The sequence below is a fragment of the Rhipicephalus microplus genome, chromosome X (assembly GCF_043290135.1).
Source record: "Rhipicephalus microplus isolate Deutch F79 chromosome X, USDA_Rmic, whole genome shotgun sequence".
NCBI lineage: Eukaryota > Metazoa > Arthropoda > Arachnida > Ixodida > Ixodidae > Rhipicephalus > Rhipicephalus microplus.
This window is the reverse complement of record NC_134710.1, coordinates 453,371,292-453,393,731: the sequence shown is the minus strand read 5'-3', so window position 1 is coordinate 453,393,731 and position 22,440 is coordinate 453,371,292. Positions and strand designations below refer to the sequence as shown.

At 42.9% G+C, this 22,440-nt stretch overlaps 1 protein-coding gene across 1 annotated transcript in view; it reads left to right on the top strand.

Moving 5' to 3' along the window:
* Nucleotides 1-22,440, top strand: part of LOC142775518 (high-affinity choline transporter 1-like) — a 73,511-nt gene that overhangs the window by 5,255 nt on the left and 45,816 nt on the right. Inside the window, exon 3 of the mRNA XM_075876960.1 lies at nt 15,601-15,756. Within this exon, the coding sequence (XP_075733075.1) occupies nt 15,601-15,756 (156 nt within the window). The remainder of the gene's footprint in view (nt 1-15,600; nt 15,757-22,440) is intronic.

Genomic DNA, 22,440 nt, shown 5'->3' with positions numbered 1-22,440 from the left:
GCTGTAGCGGCTGCCGGTGGTTTTTGTCCACCACATCGAGTTGCTGCGACTGCCGTGGGGAGCACTCAGTGTCGTGTGTGTTTCTACACAGTAAAAGTTTTTACACCCAGAAGGGTGTAAATGAGCTTGTCCTGTGGACGACACCCTAAGGGTGTTAATTCAGCACCTTCCAAAAAGGGTGCTTTACCATGCACCCTTAGAATAGGGTGTACATGTAAAAAAACTGCAGGGTGTTACAAAAACACCTTTAAGGAAGAGTGCCTTCAATGTCCATCACTTTTTTAGCACCCTCTGAGGAGGGTGCGAGAAGGGTGCACAAGGGTGTTGAGTGCCCATGGCAGGGGTGGCAGTATTCTTTCAGACTGCATTAATAGATATCAGCATGCACTGATTACACACTACTTGAAGAAAGTGGTCCTGATTATCGATGGTGCGCCACCTGTCGAGCTCCATTCATTGCGTCTGGGCAAAAATATAAACGCGTACAATCGTGTATGAACTTGTGCTGGGTCTATATATACTTCACAGTATATGCATAATGCGCGTTACAGAAAATGAAGCCTTGCTGCCCTTGCATATTGCGTTTATTTATTAGGCAAATAAAACAAACTTTTCTTCTGCCACACAACTTTTTCACCAGATATACGTTCACGTATACGTACACTACACATGCAACACCTCGAATGTTTATTATATTTTTTCAGTTTCACTTTATTGACAATTCTTTGCAACATACAATTACACTGGTTTCAATTTAGTATACTGCTTCAAGTACACAGAGACTACAAATGAAATACACGCTAATATATCCCTATAATTCTTTCATGTATCTACAATCTAAGTGGTTTCCTGTGTAATACTCCTTCATGTACACAATCGGTTAATAGGAATGAAATACAGGCAATTATACACTTATGATTCTTTCAAATATATAAAATCACCATGATTTCACTATATACGCCTTCATGTACACAATTGTTTCCAAGAAGTGATGCACACAAAAATATATATGGATAGTGTTTTCAAATGTATACAATCACTGTGGTTTAAGCTTTGTATTCCTGGATGTATAACAATTGGTTATGAGAAATGATGTACATGCAAACATATACGGGTTTTCGCACATATAACTTTAGCGAATACTTAAGAAACCAATACAATGATCAGAAACACAATAAGCTAAAAACAAACACAAAACTGAGTCAGGACACACAAAAAACAAAAAAGGTAATGCATAATTATGGCTAATGACACAGCTGGGTCACTTTATGCGAAATGTCCCAGCCATTTTGGCAACCATCTCAAATGTATTCGAAAAACTCGTGCTGCATTGAAAATAGTGAACTTCTGGAATATTTAGGAGAGGAAAAATATTTAGTCACGTGGCTGCCTTCTGAACTTCCTGGAATGCTTTCTAGGTGTTGTATGTGAAAAAATTTATTTTAAAAGCACCGCTTCTTCTTTCCATACGATACTCGGTCTACGTGTTACGTAACAAGAGCTTAATTTGGGAGAGTTGGTTCATCGTGGTTGTGTGCTAGTCACAGCGCGACAATTTTAGGAAGAGACAGAAAAGACAGGAAAGAGCACCGACTGTCAACTGAATTTAATGAATGTGCTACGAGTACTTTTATACGGAGTACAAGAACCGTTTTCATGCGCGACGACACGTGTGAGCACTACAAAATAATCTTAACTGTGAAAAGAATACTCCCTCTCGGAAAGGATAAGTGAATGTGTAGTGATGCACTGATTGTTGGTTTACCTGATAAAAAATACTTCTACAAACGTTAAATTGGCATTAAGTAAACCTACTCTCGTGACGAATGGGGCAAGATTGACTATTCCTGTTGCTGTTTATTACACACACTTTTGAAAGCTTGCAAGGGGTGAAAAACAACACGCTAATATCATATCTGCTGGCTATTTTTTTAATTGTGAAACACGTGATGTGGTATAACATGCAAAGGTTTTTGTCATTGTTTTTTGTTGGTCCTGTCTTCTTTAACTTTACTTTCTGCAGGAGGGTTTTGCGAACGGGTGTGATGATTCTGTTGGGATACCCAGCATCTTTTAGTCTTTTAATCTGGTTTTTAAGCCTGACCTCACCCTTGTGCTAACATGACTTCTGAAGGGTGGCCTGAATACATGTGGTATTAATTCCTCTTTCTACTAATTTTGAATGCCCACTATCAAAAGGCAAAACATTCTTAGCACTCCTGGGCTGATAGCACCAGCCAATACCCCAACAGCATCATCACACTTGTTTGCGAAACCCTCCTGCAGATAGTAAAGTTAAAGAAAACAGGACCAAAAGAAAAAGAGAATGACCAATCACCTTTGCATGTCACACAGTACTACGTACTTAAGGTGTCTCACAATTTTAGGAAAAGAGCCAACAGATATGACATTGTTGTTTTCCACCCCTTGCAAGCTTTCAAAAGTGCATGTACTTACAGCAACAGGAATAGTCAATCTTGCACCATTCGTCACTAGAATAGGTTTACTGAATGCCAATCTAATGTGTATGAGATACCGCTAACACGTGGAAAAGTCAACATAGGAAAAACTGGGCAATGCTTCAATGATCAAGCAAGACGGCATGCTTTAAATGTTAAGAAGGGCTATAGTAGTCTCATGGCCGGACACCGTAAAGAATGTAAGTGTAGTCCTAAGTTTCATAAAACACGGTTTTTGAAAAAAAAGCAAGCAGAAAAATGCGAGATTTTAGAACTCTTTATCAGGAAGGCCAAGGATCAATGCATCAGTACACCTTCACTTATCTTTTTGGAAAAACAGTATTCTTTTCTCGGTTAAAATTATTTTGTCATGGTCACACATGTGTTGTTGCAGATGAGCCCTGGTCTTGTGCTCAGTATAAAAACGCTCATAGCACCTTCAATAAAATTCAGTTAACAGCGCTCTTTCCTGTCCTTTTTGCGATAAGATTTTTATTACGGAAAGAATTTCATTTTCTTACAGTTTAGGTATAATGATGAGTTTTCATTGTACCACAACATGGAGCAAATTGCATCTCAATACGGACAAAATCAAAATTTTGTGAAATTCGTGATATTTTCTCGTATATTTCAGCAGCTTGATAGGTATAGAGATATTTTTTCCTCAAAGTATACCTTCTGTGGAGTAAGTATTCACTGCTCAGATATTCATACGTGCAATATTGCAATACAAATGCAAACATAACACATTTTGGCTTTAATACTGGAAGCGAATGTGGCAAAAAAATTTCACTATTATTATTGAGCTTCAAATACCTTACAGAAGCACATTTACTTAACAGGTAGACAGAATTTGGTTTACAAAAAATAAGCGGTAGTTTTAAAACGAAATTTTCCACAAACAGCACACAGAAGGCATTTCTCCAGGAAGTTATAAGCCAGCCACATGAACAAAACTTTTTTCTCGCTGAAGTATTCTAGCAGTTCACTGTTTTCAACGCAGTGAGTCAATTCAGATGGTCGCCAAAGTGGCTGGGACGTTTGGCATGGAATGGTCCAGCTATATTTAAGGAAAATAACTTACACAAATAACAATATTTGTTCATCTACCATGACCACACTAGAAAAAGTATTTCAGGCATTGTGACACTAAAACTTTCAGCGTCGTACTGCCTGAACAACTTCTTTGATAAACTCCAAACTCACGCCGAGAAAAAGCCGCTCAATCACGGTGGTGGTTAAAGGCCTTGCGGCCGTAGACAATGTTGAAAATAAAAAAAATCAACTCATCAGTGCTGTCACTCCTTCTTCGTCATTACTGACACGGAAGATTTTTCGGTTATCCATGTTGAGGTTCAGGAAGTAGGCTTGCTCTAGGCTGTGGCCGGGGTAGACTACGCAGGACGTCAGCGGCACCCTCTCATCCTGTAATAAGAGCAAATATGACTTCTCATAAAAGGATGTTCGTGCTGTTCTGCCAGCACCATATATAAAGAATGTGTAGCGTGTATCCTTCAAAATAATGTGTAATTGACATTAAACTGAACTCGAAGCATACAACCCATACATTCCAATAATTTTGTACGATAAAGATAAGAGTTTTCCAGCATACAGCAAATTCCCGAATTGAGGTGAAGTGTAAGACTACAGCTCAAAAATGGCACTTACGAAAGCCTGAACTCACCTAAGAATCAAATTCCTTCTAGGGTAGTGAGCCAGTGTGAAAAACAATTCTTAAAGTACAACGTTCAGAACATGTACCATTAATCAAAATGCACAAGAAACTTACCTCTTCATGTACAAACAGTGAAGACATTTCTTCTTTCCCTTTTACATAAGAACAAATGATCTTGGGCGTGGCACTAGCGAAGAGGTCTGCAAAAAAAAGTAAAAGATTTACTGACTTTAATCACGCCTCTAACAATCTGAGGAATTATTACAAGTCACCAAAAAGTGCAATTCTGACTGCCTCTATAACGGCATCAAAAATGAACAATTTTCTCGTTCTTTCTACCCTCCCAAGACGCTCCTGCAATGGAATCTAATCCAAATTTGATGCTGTGCCTATTTGCCTGCTTTCTAGACGTAGGGTTGCGAAAATGTGTTTTGTGCACTTATACTAGCACAGAAAATCCTCATCTATAATTCAATCATCTTAAATCATTGTAATTTGATAAAAGATGTGATAGCTCGTCCAGTTTTTAAAGAGTTGCGGGCCTGCAATAGGCACTGCCTAGCACGTATGAAAGTATTTCTTTAAAGAAATGTTTTCAAAGCTTGCTTTCAGAAAAAGCGTCTGGCATATTTCGACAATCAAGCCCATCCTCTGATGGCAATCAGGGGCACGCTATTAGCGATTATTGACCACGAGATTTACAAACGTAACCCGTGCCTAAATACTCAGTTAAACACAATCAAGCAAGTAGGAGCGCTCGAACGACACCAACGCGCGCGGACGCCGTCTACGTTGCAGCAGCCATGGCTTATGCTAGAGCTACCGCACATAGCTCCCACAGTCACGTATACTCTCTCGATTCTGTTATAACGCCGAACGTTATCGCAGATGAAGGCAAAGCACGAAAACAGCAAAAAGAAACGAGGGAAAACAACGCACGGCAATGGCCACAACAACGCGTCTTTGGAAGTCTGCTAGATCTTTCCTTGTTGCTGGTGACACTTGTTTCAAATAGCCTAAATGACCGAGGCGCACGTGCTGGGAGCCTCGCGGCATATCAGCACCTCCAACTATACCGTCTTTAAGCAAAAAAAAGCCATTTCGTACAGTGTGCCTCTGTACATAATTTTTTTCTTTTTCTTTCTTTTTTACGCTTACACCTACAGAAGCACGTTGCACATTTGAGTATTAATAGAAATGTTATTACGATGTAGCCCAAAGCACATCTTAAAACAATATCAATCACTTTGTGCAGTGTAGAGACAATGTGCGATCAGCAACTAATCCCGCCCTTGTTAAGTGATCACATCACTCACTGTATGAGTGATGCAGGCAATTACACAACATCGCGCATAGCAGTGTGAACTCATTAAGTCACACGTTTAATCGGGAATCTGCAACAGGCCCGCGAACGCATGCTGTTGTAAATGGCTGGCAGCCTACTTCGGCAGAGCTGCTGCAGGCGCCCAGCTAGCGCTGTATGATTACTACCTACGAAAACAGTACGCTCACCGTAAACAGGCCCACATTGTCCGTATCCACCACTCCATGAATATTCCTTAATCCAAGCGTCACTTCGAACACGGTGTCATGCGTGACGACCATTGAATATGCGCCTGTTCGCTAGAACACACACAGCGACCAAGACCCCAGACCAACGCAACGCATTTGAAAGACGAATGAGACAGAGAGGGCAACGTTGAGAGAGAGAAGGAGGAGGCACTGGCGGCGGCGCCGCAGCTGTCGACGCAGGTGTTCGGTGACGCAACTATTCGCTTATCTACGCCGCCGTTGTTGGAGCAACGCTGGCCGGGGTGAGCGGGGGGAGGGGAGGAGCGGGAAACCCGCCAAGACGGCGCCGAAAGGCAAACGCTATGGCGCATACGGCAGACGGCCGTTCGACGCGGAATGACTCCTTGTAAATGGCAACTCTCCTTCCAGCCAGTCGCACAGCGACGCAGGTTATTTACCAGCCTCGGTTGTTTGAGTATTTTGATGGAATGCGATTGCAGTGGGCTAAAAATAGTGAAGCAAAACTTGCGGAAAACAAAGTGCACCATGGAATGGCCAGAAGCAATAATTATTTTGTTCTCGGTGGCATTAGCGGGAGAGCATCGCTACACCTTTTTCCAGAGGAATTTCCTTTCGCCTTGTCCGTGTCTGGCAATTCCGCGTATAGTGCCGCAAACACTGAATGCGTAGTCGAAGCTGGAACAAATTAATCCACAGTCGTGGATGATTAGAAGGCTTGTCACGCACCACGAAACGTGCCGAGGTTGTTATAACAAACTTTTTGCTGACCACATGATCAGCACATAATTCCATATGGTTGCCCAATGAGCTAGCTAAGCACCTGTAGCAAAGGCAGGGCACGTTCTTGTTAAACGTTGTTAATATAAACGATGGTTGTGCATAAGTGCAGTGACAGCTTTCCGTGTGAATTGGTCATAACCCACGTTTTCGAGCGTAGAAGCGCCTCAGCGGACCTAATCAGCTACCACAGCAAGTTCGTAAGCAATGATGAGGTACGAAAATGAGCAGCTGTTTTCCATATACTGAATAGTCCGTGTACAGTGCGTTGACCACCGCCATTTCTTAAGCCACCTCCCATATAGACTCCTAGTCTGAACAGGTGTGGGACCTTAAACACTAAGAAGCAGTGCCCCCCCCGCACACACACACGAAATTTGAGGGTGCACGGGCTGATACACACGCATACTTATTCACAGGCGCACACACATACACGTATACACACATACGGCAACACACGCACGCGACTGTAAACGCACGCATGCATGGGCGTACACATGTGCACAGGCACGCTTAACACAAGCACGGACTCGCACATACACGCGCACGCACACATGCACGGGTGTACACACAATCGCGCTTACACGCGAACACATGCGCAGGCTCACGCACACACACCCATACTCGGGCGAACATTATGTTGCTGTATATAATCCACAACAAACATGTAGTTTATAACCAACGCTAAGGTGAGCTTTCGTAACGTGGATTGCAGTTAATTGCCATTATAGATAAAACACGATTTGCTTCTGCTGGCATTTTTCTGTATTCGGAGAGCACCTTCACACATTCTAAGTCTAGGCCGTCATTTCACGCAAGGTCCACATATTCGTGCAGTAGATACGCTGCTCAGCCGCCAATCCGAAGGTCGTGGGTTCGATGCTGGCCGTGGCAGCCGACTTCAGATGGAGGCGAAAAAGTAGAAGCCTGTGCACTGTGCGATATCAGTGCCAATTAAAGAACACCAAATGGTCAAAATCTCTAGAGCTTTCCACTACGACGACCCTCATAATCATATCGAGGTTTTTGAGACGAAAATCCCAAATAGTATAATAATGTGTTCTTCTCATGCTGCATATTCCATCTGATGAATCGTCACCTACACCCTTCTCAGGCACAAAAGCACCCTTAGAGCCCATTTTAGGGTGCTATCGAGGCAAGCACCCAAACAAATGGGTGATTTTTTTCAATCGACCATTTATGGGTGTTAAAAGGTGTTGCAAAGGGTGCTTTCTTGTAAAAACACCCTTTTTACACCTTTTTGGATGTAAAAATTTTTACTGTGTAGGGTGGATGAGTGAGTGATTGCTTGAGTGCTTGTGGAAGTCAAAAGTGCACTAATTATCATACAGTATGATAAATATCCAACTAGCCCAACAAAAAAGTTTTACAGAAAAAAGTTGCTCGGCCACAGAAAGTTATGGTTTGAGCAAAAGCACCGATGCGAACAACGTCGGAAGGTGTATATCAAAGACGAGGTTCGGGCCGTTGAAGTGCAATGTTAATGCCGTTCACCCAGACGCGGTTGCAGTTCCATTGCTAACGATTTCGTTTGATTGATTTGTTATCCACAAAGTATGTAATGAGAGGTCCAGGGAAAAACCATTTTAGGGTGGCTTGAAGGTGTCCTTTGGCCCCATATCGGCAAATGCAACAGCAATGGCAAATGTATTTGGCAAATGTATTCTGTTTAAATAGTCCAACACAGAAAAAAAGCGTCACTATAAACACAATACTGTCAGACACTGCCACAAAACTACCAAGAAAATGAAATGCATCATTAGTTAATTTCTTACAGACAAAACTATGCGTTTACACACGTCACATCTGCTCGATACACAAGCACAACAGATAATTTAAACTTGCGCTTTGCAATAGTTAGGTTTAACGAATAGATGTGCGTGCAAGGCCCCCCTTGAAAGCGAATTCGCTGCTAGAAAGTGTAAGGGTAGTGTAGACGAAGTTGCTTATGGGCAGCTTGGTTTCTTAGTTCCTGGCACCCGCGTGTCTCTTTCGTATACCTTCTATTTATGTTGCAAGTATATGCCTAGCTACGAAATTTTCAGTAAACTTAGGCAAGTTTACTTCACGCATATTCATTAGTCCTTTTAAAATTGCAGTTTTAACGCCGAAGTTTCTGGAAAAGCATTTGCTGCTAACAAGCATTTACACTGCATTGAACATTTTATAAAAAATATTTCTCTCTGATTGATATTTTTTATTCTAAGTCAATAGAATTCAGACGTTCACAACTCAGGTAATATTCACGCATTGACCTGTGCTCATATATGTCTTGTGCTCTATATATTCTTAGTTCTAATTGCAGTGCGCAGCAGTATACGGCGTTGCCATACTGTTCGCAAATGCCAAAATAATGTTTGTATTAGTAATAGCCACGAGAGGTTTATTTCTACGGTATATCAACGATACCAATGACAGTAGTCTAAGGACGAAGCAAATACATCTTCATAATTGGACAATTTTTCTGACTTCGCAGAATAAGTAACAAGTCGAATTCACAATACTGGTTATGAGACCTAAACATTGAATTATCGTATTCACGTGTTCACGCCACTGAAGTCATTCTCTAAAATCTACATCAAACACTCTGATAGAGTTAAGTTTATCTATATCTCTACCCCTATTTCTGAGCCGTGATAAACTAGGTCACCTTGTACAACAAAACTCGTGCATCAACACACCAAAAAGCATTGCCTTTGTTTTTTGTATTGATAGTCAATCGCATATAACCTTCGTTACAGATTACTCACTATAACCAGCTTTAGATTTGTGAAAATCTTGGCATCTGGTGAATACGAAAGGAATACGCTAGTGTCGTCAGCATGCATAAAAACATTTAACGACAGATGATATAGAGACTATGTCATTTACACACAAACTAAGGATCAAGGGTCCGACAACGCTGCCTTGTGGCACTACATTGATTATCCGCTATACGACCCATGTTTCTTATACATCAATACAAGTTGACCTATATCTGAAGAAATACTTTTACATAGCATCAGGGTAGCCATAGAGGACGAGTTTTCCTGGTGAAATTACATAAGTTATCTCCGCAGGGGCGTCTGCGCGACCAGGTGTTTGCTGTGTAGCGACACCATGGACCCGAGCAAATTGGGGGCTTTTGACCCTCTCTCACGCCGAGCCATGCGTGGCTTTGCCATATCCGGCGAAAAGGGGATTCTGGGAGCTGAGCAGACGCCAGAATATTGGACCCTTAAGCCCCCCTTCTCCCCGCTGAGGCAATACCCACCTTTGGCCTCAGCTTCACGTAGACGGCACCCCTGGGCTTACCCACCCAGGAAAATCGGCAGTCGCCTTTTCCTATCTCTCTCTTTTTCTCCCTACGTATTCGTCTTCTTCCCTCTTTTATTCTTTCCTTTCTTCTACTCTTTTCATTTCCTTCTAATTTTTCTGACGGCAAGGATTAACCTTGTGTAGTTGCTGCCTTTAGGGTAGTTACATGTGGTTTAGTGGCGATCCATGGCTTGCGCCTCCAAGTGTTTGTTATTCAACCTTGTAGTATCTCCTTGTTGGGCTCCGAGTTCAGTGGCCACCATCACCGCCAAAACTTTCCGTTATCACATGTTGAAACCTCTCTACTGTCTCAATGATTGTGCTTTAAAGAGCTACAATGAGGAAAGCTTCATCTTCTCTACGCAATACAAACAGTCTTTTGCGGAATACCACACCATACACAGCGAGCATGAAACTAAGTTAGCGCGAGTGATTTCACCGTTCCTCGTAGCGAAATGCCTCAGGGATACAATTAAAATTGGTTTCAAGGTCAAAAAGCTGGGAAGTGGTGAGTTACTCCTAGAAATACGAGGCAAAAAGTAAAAGGACAAACTGGCCCATCTGGTAGCCATTGGAAATTTCCCTATCTTTGTAACTTTCCACCGTAGCATGAATACCGTCAAAGGCGTAGTAACCGACTAGGGCCTCATTTGCTTCAGCGTTAAGGAACTACTGGAAGGATGGACAGAATATAAAGTAATCCAAGTTCTGCGCATCAAGATAATGCGTGGAAACAACGAAACACCATCTAAACGTCTGATACTCACCTTTGTCTGCAACACATTACCTAAACCATAGAAACCGGCTTCATAAAATTAGCAGTAAGGCCATTCATTCCAAACCTGTGGCACTGTGTCAAGTGCCAGAGGTTTGATCACGCGTCCCAAAGCTGGCAAGGGCAGCTTACTTGTCCTAAATGTAGAACGACAGGCCCCTCTACCGTAGAATGCACTCGAGAAGAAACACACTGTGCAAACTGCGATGGTAATCACCCCGCGTACACCAGAGCCTGCCCAGCCTGGAATAAAAAAAGAAAATTATGACCATCAAGGTCAAAGAGAACGAAAAATTCCGCGAAGCATGACAGCGATTTTCATTAACATTTCCGCAAACATCTTTTGCTGAAGTGCTGCGCCAGAGACAGCACCACAACAGCTTTTCGCGGTTGCCCAGAACACGCACAGCGATCCCAGGCAACTGCCGCCTCGCCCCGTGGTGGGTGCATTGAAGGCTGCCCTGCCCACACAACAAACGGCCACACCATCCAGCACTGCAAGCCCTGGCAGCAGCCAGGGCAGTCCAGCAGCCAAAGAGGTCCCTTCTAACTCTGGCGAAGTGGAGCCAAAGGCTTTGTTCACCACCCCAGCCCACGCCAAGGCAGTGGCGGAGTTCTCCCTACTGCTCACAAAAAAAAACATTTACAGGGCCTGACAAAAATTCTGTAAAATAGACCATTTTCTGCTTATGTCACCTACTTTAAATACCTGCAAGTTTAGCAGGTCGTGGGTTTGAATCCCGGCTGCAGCGGCTGCATTTCTGATGGAGGTGGAAATGTTGTCGGCCCGTGTGCTCAGATTTGGGTGCACGTTAAAGAACCACAGGTGGTCGAAATTTCCGGAGCCCTCCACTACAGCCGGCGTCTCTCAAAATATTATGGTGATTTTGGGACGTTAAACCCCTCATATCAATCAATGAATCACTGCAAATATATATATATATATATATATATATATATATATATATATATATATATATATATATAAGGGAGAGAAGTGTTTACCTAAGGGCTCGTATTTTCGTGTTTTAACACAATATTAATGAGATGTAACAGACAGTAATGCCAAGTAATGTAGAGGGGAAGTTATTAGAACCAATGGAATGTAAATTAGAACCAATGGAGTGTAAATAAGAAGAAAGAAGAAAGGAAAGTGGATGAAAAAATTACCATCTGTGAGCAGGAATCGAACCCACGACCTTCGAATAACGCGTTCGATGCTCTAACCTCTGAGCTATCACAGCGGCCGTCCCTCCATCCACGTTTTGGGGTTTATATGTGAATTTAGAAGTAGGAGTGACAGTCAGCGCCATCTATAAGCCAAACAACGAGTATGAAAACACTCTTATTCGCATGTTTGGCGTCACGTAGCACGTGAACTTATTATGAGCGGGCAGCTGATTAATTGTCCCTCTTATACAACCTAAACACACCAAGTCTGCCAGTACGAGACCCTCGTTCAATGAAATAAGGCAGAGAAGTGTATACCTAAGGGCTCGTATTTTCGTGTTTTAACACAATATTAATGAGATGTAACGGACAGTAATGCCAAGGAATGTACAGGGGAAGTTATTAGAACCAATGGAATGTAAATAAGAAGAAAGAGAAAGGAAAGTGGATGAAAAAATTACCATCTGTGAGCAGGAATCGAACCCACGACCTTCGAATAACGCGTTCGATGCTCTAACCACTGAGCTATCACAGCGGCCGTCCCTCCATCCACGTTTTGGGGTTTATAAGTGAATTTTGAAGTAGGAGTATAATGAGATCTAACAGACAATAATAACTAGGAAGGTATAGAAGAAGTTATTAGGCCAATTGTAATGTAATTAAGAAGAAAGAAAAGTGAGTGAAAAGATAACTTGCCGTGGGCAGGATCCAAACCGGCGACCTTCGAATAACGCGTTCGATGCTCTACCACTGAGCTACCACGACAGCTATCCACCCAGCCACTTTATAGGGTATCTATGTCAATTTAAACGTGGGAGTGTCAGTCAGCGCCACTAGTAGCCATGGCGGCGAGTGTGGCACACTCTTTATGAGCTTTTACGCCGAGAAATTCAGGCCCATATACAACAACCTTACATAACGATTGCTCACAATCGCTATTTTCATCATCATTTAGACCTGTGCAACTTCAAAGAATGACATAATTCTTCTTACATCACATTATGACTGGCGCAGCATAGCCTGAGCCGCTCTTGCGCCATTAAACACCCACCAACCAACCAACATAATTTATGTAATAAAATGAGTCTATATATAAATTTGGTTCGTGGGATTTGGTTAGTTTTTCAAAAACCTGGCCAACGGGGCTTTTTTCGGCTCGAAAAAGCCCTGCTGAGTGATTTTTTTAGAAAGCTTTGCTTCAGATAATAGCCTAAACTCCCTATGCGGGACGACAGTGGGGTTCCAACTCAGTGATATATAGTCACACTATAGCGCACTTTCGATACACTGCTGTTTGATTATTATTGCAGAGCCGAATCTTCTCATGGTCACCAACGAATATTGGAATGCTTTTTTTTTCACTGGTTGGAACTAACTGCAGATGCTACGTTTTATTATTGTCAGCTATTTTTTCGTGTGTTTGTGTGTGTTTGGCCATAAGTGATCAGACTGTTCGCATCTATATACTCGTGCGCAATATACTACATTAGAAGGACCGTAGCGGCCAACCACCATTGACAAGCACCTATCTTTACGTACACTATGGTCCACTATTATTTACTTTTCTTTTTTACGGAGAGGAGGATTTCCTCCTTTCTGGGCTGTTGCACAAGAGTACGAAAGCTAATGCCACAGTCTCGGCAGTGCAATTCTAGGGGGGTACAAGCGCTAACAACTGCCCAGACAGGACTATTGCAGCGCCCAGAACGCCTTGAGTGAAAAGGTCTATAGAAAACTCGTCATCTTGTGGCCATCGGGTCGCACGGGGCTCACTGGCGACGAGATTTGTAAATGCGGCACGTGCACATAAACTCGCAAGGTCGGCGTGCACCCCGTTTCTTCTGCTACCTCTCCGCTTGTGCGCGCGAAAGCGTTCGATAGCGCTTCCATATTTTCGCAGTGCAATTCATATAGTTTTCACTCTACATGCTGCTCGTGTGGTTTTATTTAGTGCCGCAGTTGATTGCTCTCTTTCACCCTTAGGCTCACCTTGTTTTGCGCGTACTGCTCACTGCAACTCGCTGCTTTTGATAACAGGTACGGCTATTGCAGCGTGTTGCAGCGTACATTCTAAGCATGCCTTTTGAAGCATAAAATATTGACTTATTAAAAAGCGAAGACTCATTTGGCGTCAGTTGACCTACAGTGTGAAAACGGTAGGCGTGAAGGCCATTTTTGGTGGAGACAAAAACGCTGTAGTTTCAAGTGCTCAGATTTGGGTGCACATTTCAGAACCCCAGGTGGTCGAAAATTCCGGAGCCCTTGATGCCGGCGTTTCTCCTAACTATCTGGTGGTTTTTGAACGTTAAACTCCAGATAATATTATTATTGGAAGGCAAGAAGTGCCATGGCTCGCTAGCACACGCCATGTGGTTGGGCATACAAGTAGCAGACGACGCGTGGCACGCACAACCTTGATGAACCAATGCGCATGCGCCCAATTCTGAAATCTCACCGTCAACGCACTCGCATGTTTTTCCTAACAGTGTACCGTACTGTACTGAACAATACAAGTATTCACTAATTAAAAATACGATGCCTGTTCCAGCTCTTCTTTAGTAAGTCTTAATGGTGCTGGCAGGTATGCTGCTTACCTCCTACATCCCAGGCTTATCCGCTCGGTAAGACCTACAGTAGACTGTCCTAACTATCACTTTCCAGGCGTACCGATGCATGCAGATGCGTTCGGATGTGTGCCGTATTTATATGTGCGGTTTAACGTCCCAAAACCACCATATGATTATGAGAGACGCCGTAGTGGAGGGCTCCGGAAATTTCGACCACCTGGGGTTCTTTAACGTGCACCCAAATCTGAGCAGACGGGTCTACAACATTTCCGCCTCCATCGGATGTGTGCGGTATTATTGATGCTAAGAAATACCAAGAAAAGGTGACGTGTTCTGATATCTTGTGCTTCTACCTCTCCCAATGCAGCCTTGAGAATCGGGAGACAGAAAACCGGGCTCACTTAGCGTGCACACTTTTTTCATAGTGCTACGAGTCTCCGTGAAACACTCTGGGAATGCTCAAAAAAGGCATATCCACAACTGTTAGCACGTAGCTGGCATGACCACAGTCACCTAAAATAAACGCCCGCCCTCTTTTTAGGCATTGATTACCTCAGAGCTTTTTACGACTGATTTCTCACTGTTACAAAATCAAACATCGGGCTACCTAGCGTAAGCAGTCACTTTGTGTACAAAGTGGCCGTTTGTGACCATCAAGGCGTTTGGCGGGTAATTTGGTCCAGTGACTGATCATAGTCATGGGTGTGAAATAATCTTAGGGGTTGCTGCCTATATTGCATATTTCACAAACGGCGTTTCACTTTGGCCATCACATGGCCCTTTGCGCCAAGAAACACTATTTATTATCCTAATGAAAATTCATCAAGCATTTTCAACTTCATCCGTCCTTTATGGTAGGAAAGAAGCTAAATAAAAACTCACCAAAAATGCTCTCCCCATTCCTCCCTTTTATAAGCTCTCAACACCGATTTTACCATGCATTTCAAAGCGGCACCCCGCTAATAACGTTGTTACTCACTTTTCATCGCACACCCTAACATTTATTTAAGTTATCCTCTACACTAGGTTTATAAAACAACACTTAGTTTCGGTAAGAATGTTCTAAGAATTTCGCACGTTGATAAATTACACCGTCTAAAAACTAACCCTAAGTAATCACCCACTAATCGCTAGTTACCTAGCATGATGTCGATTATAATACATAGTGCATAAAAGACAGAAATGACAATGTAGAATGCTGATTTTAATACCATGTATATGCTACAGCTGGTTTGCATTATAAAGCCTATTTTTATAGTGATGTAAAGATTGAGACCATAAAAAAAACATAATTGTATTAACGTCGACTTTTCTCACCTTGTGTAGGAGGAGCATTTTTCGTCGCGAAGCTTCATGAATCGGGTTCTACCACCATGCTGGACCCCTTTCAGCGCCGCTACGGGAAATGGATCAGCCTAATGCTAATGCCACCAGCCATCTGCGGTGAAGTTTTCTGGACTGCTGCTGTGCTTTCCGCTTTGGGTGAGAACGACACGAGAGCCTTCAGACAAGTTTAGGCCTCATATTCTGTAATAGAAATTTTTTCTTGGGCGACTTCTTTACAGGGAAGCTGTGAAAAGGGTACTGACATGAAAACGTACACCATCTTCAGCTAATTAGAATCATATGTGGGGGCAAAGCTTCGGGCAGATGTCCTTTGTATGATATGCAAATTGATGATAGCGTCACCGGGGACGTTTCTGGGAAAGTATTGCACGAGTTCCTGCAGTTCGATGCGCACGTTCACAACTTGACACTTGATGCCGTATATCTCGATGCTGTACGTTATGCGTCGAATTTTCGATGGCAGCAGACGTGGCGCGTTGAGCCGTTCTGCAACCGATTCAATTCCGGTAGATGCCCAAGTTTCGCCAGGTATCGGTAGCTATTGGTCACGCTCATCACGGGAACCTTTCCCGACGTTAACTCCTTGCAAGCTCAGCACACCATTAGTTCACCGTGGTTGCCGTCGTGCCTGCTCTGAACTATTGCATCAGAACGTCAACGACTGCGTTCCAGTGTTGTTCGTTCTCGATGCTGCCGACCTTGGTCTTGCTGTTATCGAAACAAAGGTGGTCGCACACACCGCTGCTGTGGTCCAAGCACTGGTCGAGAAAGTTTCGCTTGAATCACGCGCTCGCGCCATCGATTCCGGATGGTAGCAGTTGCATCCTGCGTTTTCTTTCTTTCGTCATCGACTCTCGTTTTTTTCACCGCTTCGGCATCCGCCACTCGACGTTTTAGTTTTCATTCGGCTTCGCATTGCCGTGCCGCCTCGAGATCCTAGGGGAGAGAGAGGGAGAGCGTAGGATAGGAGAAAGGGGAGGAGACGCCCATGCGTGGTGGAGATACGGATGCCACAAGAAGAATGGGCAAAGCGCCCACCTTAAGCTGCTTCGCATCTACAAGTTTCACCCTCACGGGTGTTTTGTACATTGTGATGCTGGGTTTCGAGTAATCATAACACAGCACATCGTTGGATGCGGCGCGTGAAAGATAATTTACAGGCTCCTCATCAATTACCAGTCTAGGTTTTGGATTCACAGAGCTGTAAAAAGTACAAGCCATCGGGCGCAACTATCACCACGCAGTGTCTGAAACTCTCAACCACATCAGCACACAAACTGGGATGCATTTCGGCACCATACGCATCAAGTCCATTTGAATAGAATGCAGGACAGCAGTGCCGCAAACTTGATTTTCAAGGCATGCGTCAAGGACTTCGGCTCGTGAGCAGCCGCAGTTAGTAGTATGTTGGGGAAAACCCAATAAATTGAAAATATGGCGCTATGAAGGCATCATAATTTGTTTTACTGAGAGCAGTGTAGTGACGTATGGGCAGTAGGGGATCGCCATGAGTCACTTTTGCGGTTATTAATAACGCGAGGAGCTCGATCACGCGCGTAAACTTCCAAGTTTTGTGAATGATTTCGCAGATGCACACGCAAGTTCACGGAAACCTATCCCTCGGCTGCGAAGTGTTGTGCGAGTACCACTTTAAGCTTTTTGTCATGCCATGCAAAGCCGACAGAAATGGCAGTTCTCATTCATTAGCGCACGCTCACTTCGTCTTCTTCTTCATGTTATGCTTCTCTGCCAGAACACTTGTGCCAGTTTTTCCGTCCTGGAATGAAATATCTCTGAAGGACGAGCGAATATCAACAAAAAGATACAGAAAGAAATAAAGCGAAGAAAAAAACTGCGAAATAAATAGGCGAAAAATATACACTTGTCCCGACCTTGGCGAAACACGGGAGCCTGGCGAAGTCTGGCGACACCCTCTTTTGAATCAACCAACAATGCGATAAAGTCAAATCCAACACTCAGCGCATGGCGCTTCATTGGTTATGATAGAACCCGGTGTTGTGTGAAGGGTGGTCGGCAAAGTTGGGCGGTGTTTTCAAACCAGAGGCATCTTCTTTCATTTGTTTATTGTTTCAGTGAGTGCAAAAGTGCACTCATGCAAGAACTGTGTCAATGCTTTCGCCGAGCATGTGTTTTAAAGGCGAGAGCTATACAAAATATTTTCGTAACTTTTAATGGCTGCATGAAGTCTGCTTTATAATATTCAGCCCGGTGGCCAGTGAGATTTTATTCCGGCTGAGTGCTTCACAACATCGCGACCACAGCTAATCTTGAAGCCCCGTGCTAATCATCATGGTCAGTTTGTACAATCTAGCGAGCTGCTCGGACGGCCCTAATTTTCTTCGCCGTCATCCTCTACTAGCACCCTAAAACGAGTGGCTGGCTAATTAGTCATTTGGCTGAGCGGTAGACTTGGCTAGTTAGGTCAGGACATGCCATAACCACGGTAAGTATGCCAAGTCGTGATAAAACCGAAGTAATTACGCCACATATTAGGAACAACATGTTAAGCTAGGCGCTTAAATCTGAAACCACATACTATGGCATATTTTAGTTAGCATATTATAGCATGCTTGTTGACGCGCTAACTAAACAAAGCTGATTAATGTGACCTCAATCACGACCATGCTATGTGAAGCCTTGCTAACTAGACCTTACTAATGTAATGGCAATTAGTATCGTGCTAATATATTTACGGCAATTAGATCCATACTGATCATTCCTTTGCTAATCGCACCCGAAATAATTATTGTCGTTTCATTTGAATCTTTATCAATTGAAACAAATCTGTTTTGTTCACTGAGCCCTACCGCTGGTTGCGGGATCGAACCCCGGCTGCAGCAGCTGCAGTTTTTATGAAAACAAAAATTCTGTAGGCCCGTGTTATTAACTTGGGTGCACTTTAGAGAACCCGAGGTGGTCGAAATTTCCAGAGCTCTTCACTAACGCGTCCCTTATATTTATATGATGGTTCTAAAACGTCAAACCCCACATATTTATCTATCAATCACTAAGCCCTAGGTGAATTGTAGAATAAAAATTAGGACAGAGCTGATGCGGCCTTATCTTTGAAGCTGACCAGGAAGATGAGTATACGATCGAACTGAAAAGCTGGAAGAATTAAGGTTATCGCAATTCCTCTAACATACTGCAAGATGAGGAAATTAGTTTATATTTTCAAACGCAGATGCTTAGCGTCCACCGGATCAATTGTTTGACAGTTACACAGGCACTATGGTAGTCATGAGTTCAACTGACGCCTTTTTAGAATCAGCAATTTTGCATGCGAGTTGAGGCGTCAATCATTTTAATTGACAGACTACCGCAGCGAAGATCGGGTCTGCCGACCACTTTTGCTCTTGCCGAGGACCGGTGCTCACGCCTCAACGCCAGCGAGTGGCACTATTATTCTATCAGCTTTATCGCGCAGACTATGTACACACGCATGTGTTATGTTATGTCATCACGTGACTCCTATGTATCACATTCAATTTCACCGCGCTCACAGCTATGTTGCCGCCATGATGCGAGCACCCTTGGTGAAAATGTGTCGTTATGATCATCTGCCATATTTGATGGTAGTGAAACGAACAGTACGAGAGCTCGGCGTGTGCACCCTTGCAGCCTTCGAGAATGAAAATATCTATACTTCAGGTGAAACGAAAGAACCTGCCTGAAGGAGGACAAACCCCTACAAACACACCTGCGGGAGGCGAATGTTGAGTTGGCAAAAAGATAGCAGGACAATCAAGCTAACGGTCCTGTACTGCTGAATTGTTGACTCAATGGTGGCGCTAATGTGTACGTGCGCACGTGGTGTTTCTTCAATAACTACCGCAAATACCCAGCATGCCTTTCTGTCACCGCGCCTGTTGTTGTAGCCATTCGTATCAGCGCTGCTATCACGCGCTCCGCACTGTCTTCATGCCACGGCCGCTGCCGAGCAAGCCCTGAGAAAACGCGTCTGCCCGAGAAGCTCGGATCATCTACATAGCACCCGAAAAAACAGACAAGAGGAAAATAAGTAAATAGAGAAAAATATATAAACGAAGAGAAAATTAAATCCAAAAATATATATAAACAGAAAACTGAAAAAAGCAGGAACAATTTGATAGACGAACACAAAAATAGAAATATGCACATGCCAAAAATGAGATAGAAAAAAGTGATAGGAAGAGAAAATAAATGGAAACAAGGCGGTCTGCCGAGCTGCTCACTTCCTGCAAGCTTGTCATTACTACTGCAACGCTGCCTTGATTTATTTCTTTTGTACTGTCACACATACATTCTCCGAAAAAATACATACAAGTAACTAACACTCGCTCCGGACATCTGATCATTTTTTGAATGAAGGCGATCCTATTTGTGTTTAGTACCATAAATATTATTATTTGATAATCCCACCAATGCAGTACTTCCCAGATGAAGGGGGTGACATTAAACCGGGCTAATCACTGGACGAAGCTGTCAACTGCTCATTACGTCATGCAGAGGTGATGGTGGTGACACAACACAATATAAAGTTCTCAAAATAGCTGGCCTAAGTTATATGCCTTACACACATATGCACTAATTAGAGTGGCTATAAATGGCAACAATGCGAGTTATACAACAATGAGATGGGAACAAGCATATGGATTGTTCATGAATGAAAGGCTTCTCAGAGGTCTTCATATAAGATAGGTATGGATAATTTGTATCTCTAATCGCATGGACATAAACGATGACAGGACGACGAAAGAGCTCTCGTTTCAGCCATGAAGGTTCTCAGGCATGCATTTGTGACCCATTGTGGACAAGTGAATGGGATGACAGACTCCTTGTAGTGAGATTAATGGGAAAGGAGTTCGTAAATTAACCCACACTTCAACGTAAAATACAGAAATTTTATTTCTTATGGCAAAAACCATGTCAAACTGGCGTATGGCGTCCATTCGAGCCTAACAGCCTTTCAATACTTTAGGCTCTTTGCAGACGCATTCGCGCTGTATGTATGTTTCCCTCGCAACTCGGATACACAAGCCTAGAAAAATTATTCTCGCTTGCATATGCCATTCAAAACAGCACCAAAGCTTTAGAGCCATATCCCATAGAGAAGGTGACACATAATTCAGCTCAGCCGAATGGCGATGGTGTTAAGTGGCAAAGCACAGCAATTGGTTTTTCTAGGGCGTGAAAAAACACATTCACAAGAAATCACGTGAGAGAGAGAGCACTTCTTTTGTGTCCTTTTGGTGAATTTGATGTTCTGCGCCTTGGAAAGCAATTATAAACGCTTAACAACTCGTCCAACAAAAGCTTTTCCAATGAAGTATAACGAAAATCGACAGACGCCGATGTCGTGGGACACACTGTGCGTCCGAAAAAACCTTCTTGCTTTTTGAAATATGTGTTGCGCAAAGCCCCAATAATGGCTTTCAGGACTGCCTTTTGAGAAACGCGACTCCTGATTTTATAGTGATTTTGGCACATAACAAAGGATGACCTTTTACTGCTACTACAAATTTCTAGAAAATATTAACGGGCCACTTAGCAGCCATGTGTAACACACGCCAAATTCGCTATTATTATTAATATTATTCATATTATTATTATTATTATACCAACTCGCTCAAGTTTATTAGACAAAAAACCTGGAATCATTCGAAAAATGAATCTGGTTAGAAATCAGCGTATGAGTTCCAGCAAAAACTCTCTATTGGATGTTTCTACTTAACACACAGGATTTTGCTCACCTCATTTCATGATATCATGCCTTCCATTGAACTTGTGATGATTTCTCATAGTGAGAACAGGAATGTTGCCATTGGTGAACCTAATGCACGTAAAACTGACTGCAGCATGCTTGGTTTTTTCTCTATCATCATTTTGTTACAAAAAGTTGCAACCTACTCTTCTTTAATTCTGGTGTTTAATTCACTACTGCAACATAACACAGTCGTCAATGGCACAGGCAAAGTCTTCGACCTCTCTCAGTGAATTATTCAGCCCGTTTAAGTTTTATGCTTAAAGATATCTCTTGTTCGAGCTGACAAATGCCACCCACCACTTAAAGTAAAATATCTGTATGAGCAGAAACAATGAGCTACAGTGAGCTACAGCAGTCATTTAAACAAATCTCCAAGATGTACATTAAAGAAAGGTGACTACGCAGGCTGTTTATTGGTCATATGCCAATGACAAACCAAATTAGGTTGAGCATTTTAACGAAGCCTTATTAAGCAGCATCCGTAACTTTACTCGGCAATATACACCGAAAAAACGTAATTATTCTCTCTAGTTCTCCCCTGAGCCCTTTAGTGCACTGAAGTAGAAAGACGACACGCAAAACAGGGCTAAACAGTCTCCTTTCAGCGAGTATGAAAAAGAGTTAGGGTTACCCGAGCTCTCTCTAAATTACAATATATACGAGACCACAGTAAATAGAATATAATCAATTATTTGAAAAAAATCGACATACGCTTCGGGCAGGCACGCAGAATTTCAAAAACATGTATGCAAGCGGTGTAACCAAAGTATCTAGTCTTTCAGACTACCCGACTAAAACAGTGTTGAAGTGCATGCCGTCGCTGACTGTTCTTCCACGCATTGTGCATTTGTTTAGAGGGCATCAGACACAATAGCCCTCACCAGACAACAACGCAAGGCAGTTAGCACATCTAGTAGACGATTGGTGGATAAAAAAAACTCATCTGCTCAAGCATTAGGTGCTTCAAACCATCCTTATGGTGTGGTCTAAATGGCATCTCTTCCGCCATACTAAAGGCATATATGGTAGTATATTTGCCCCCGTGCTTATTA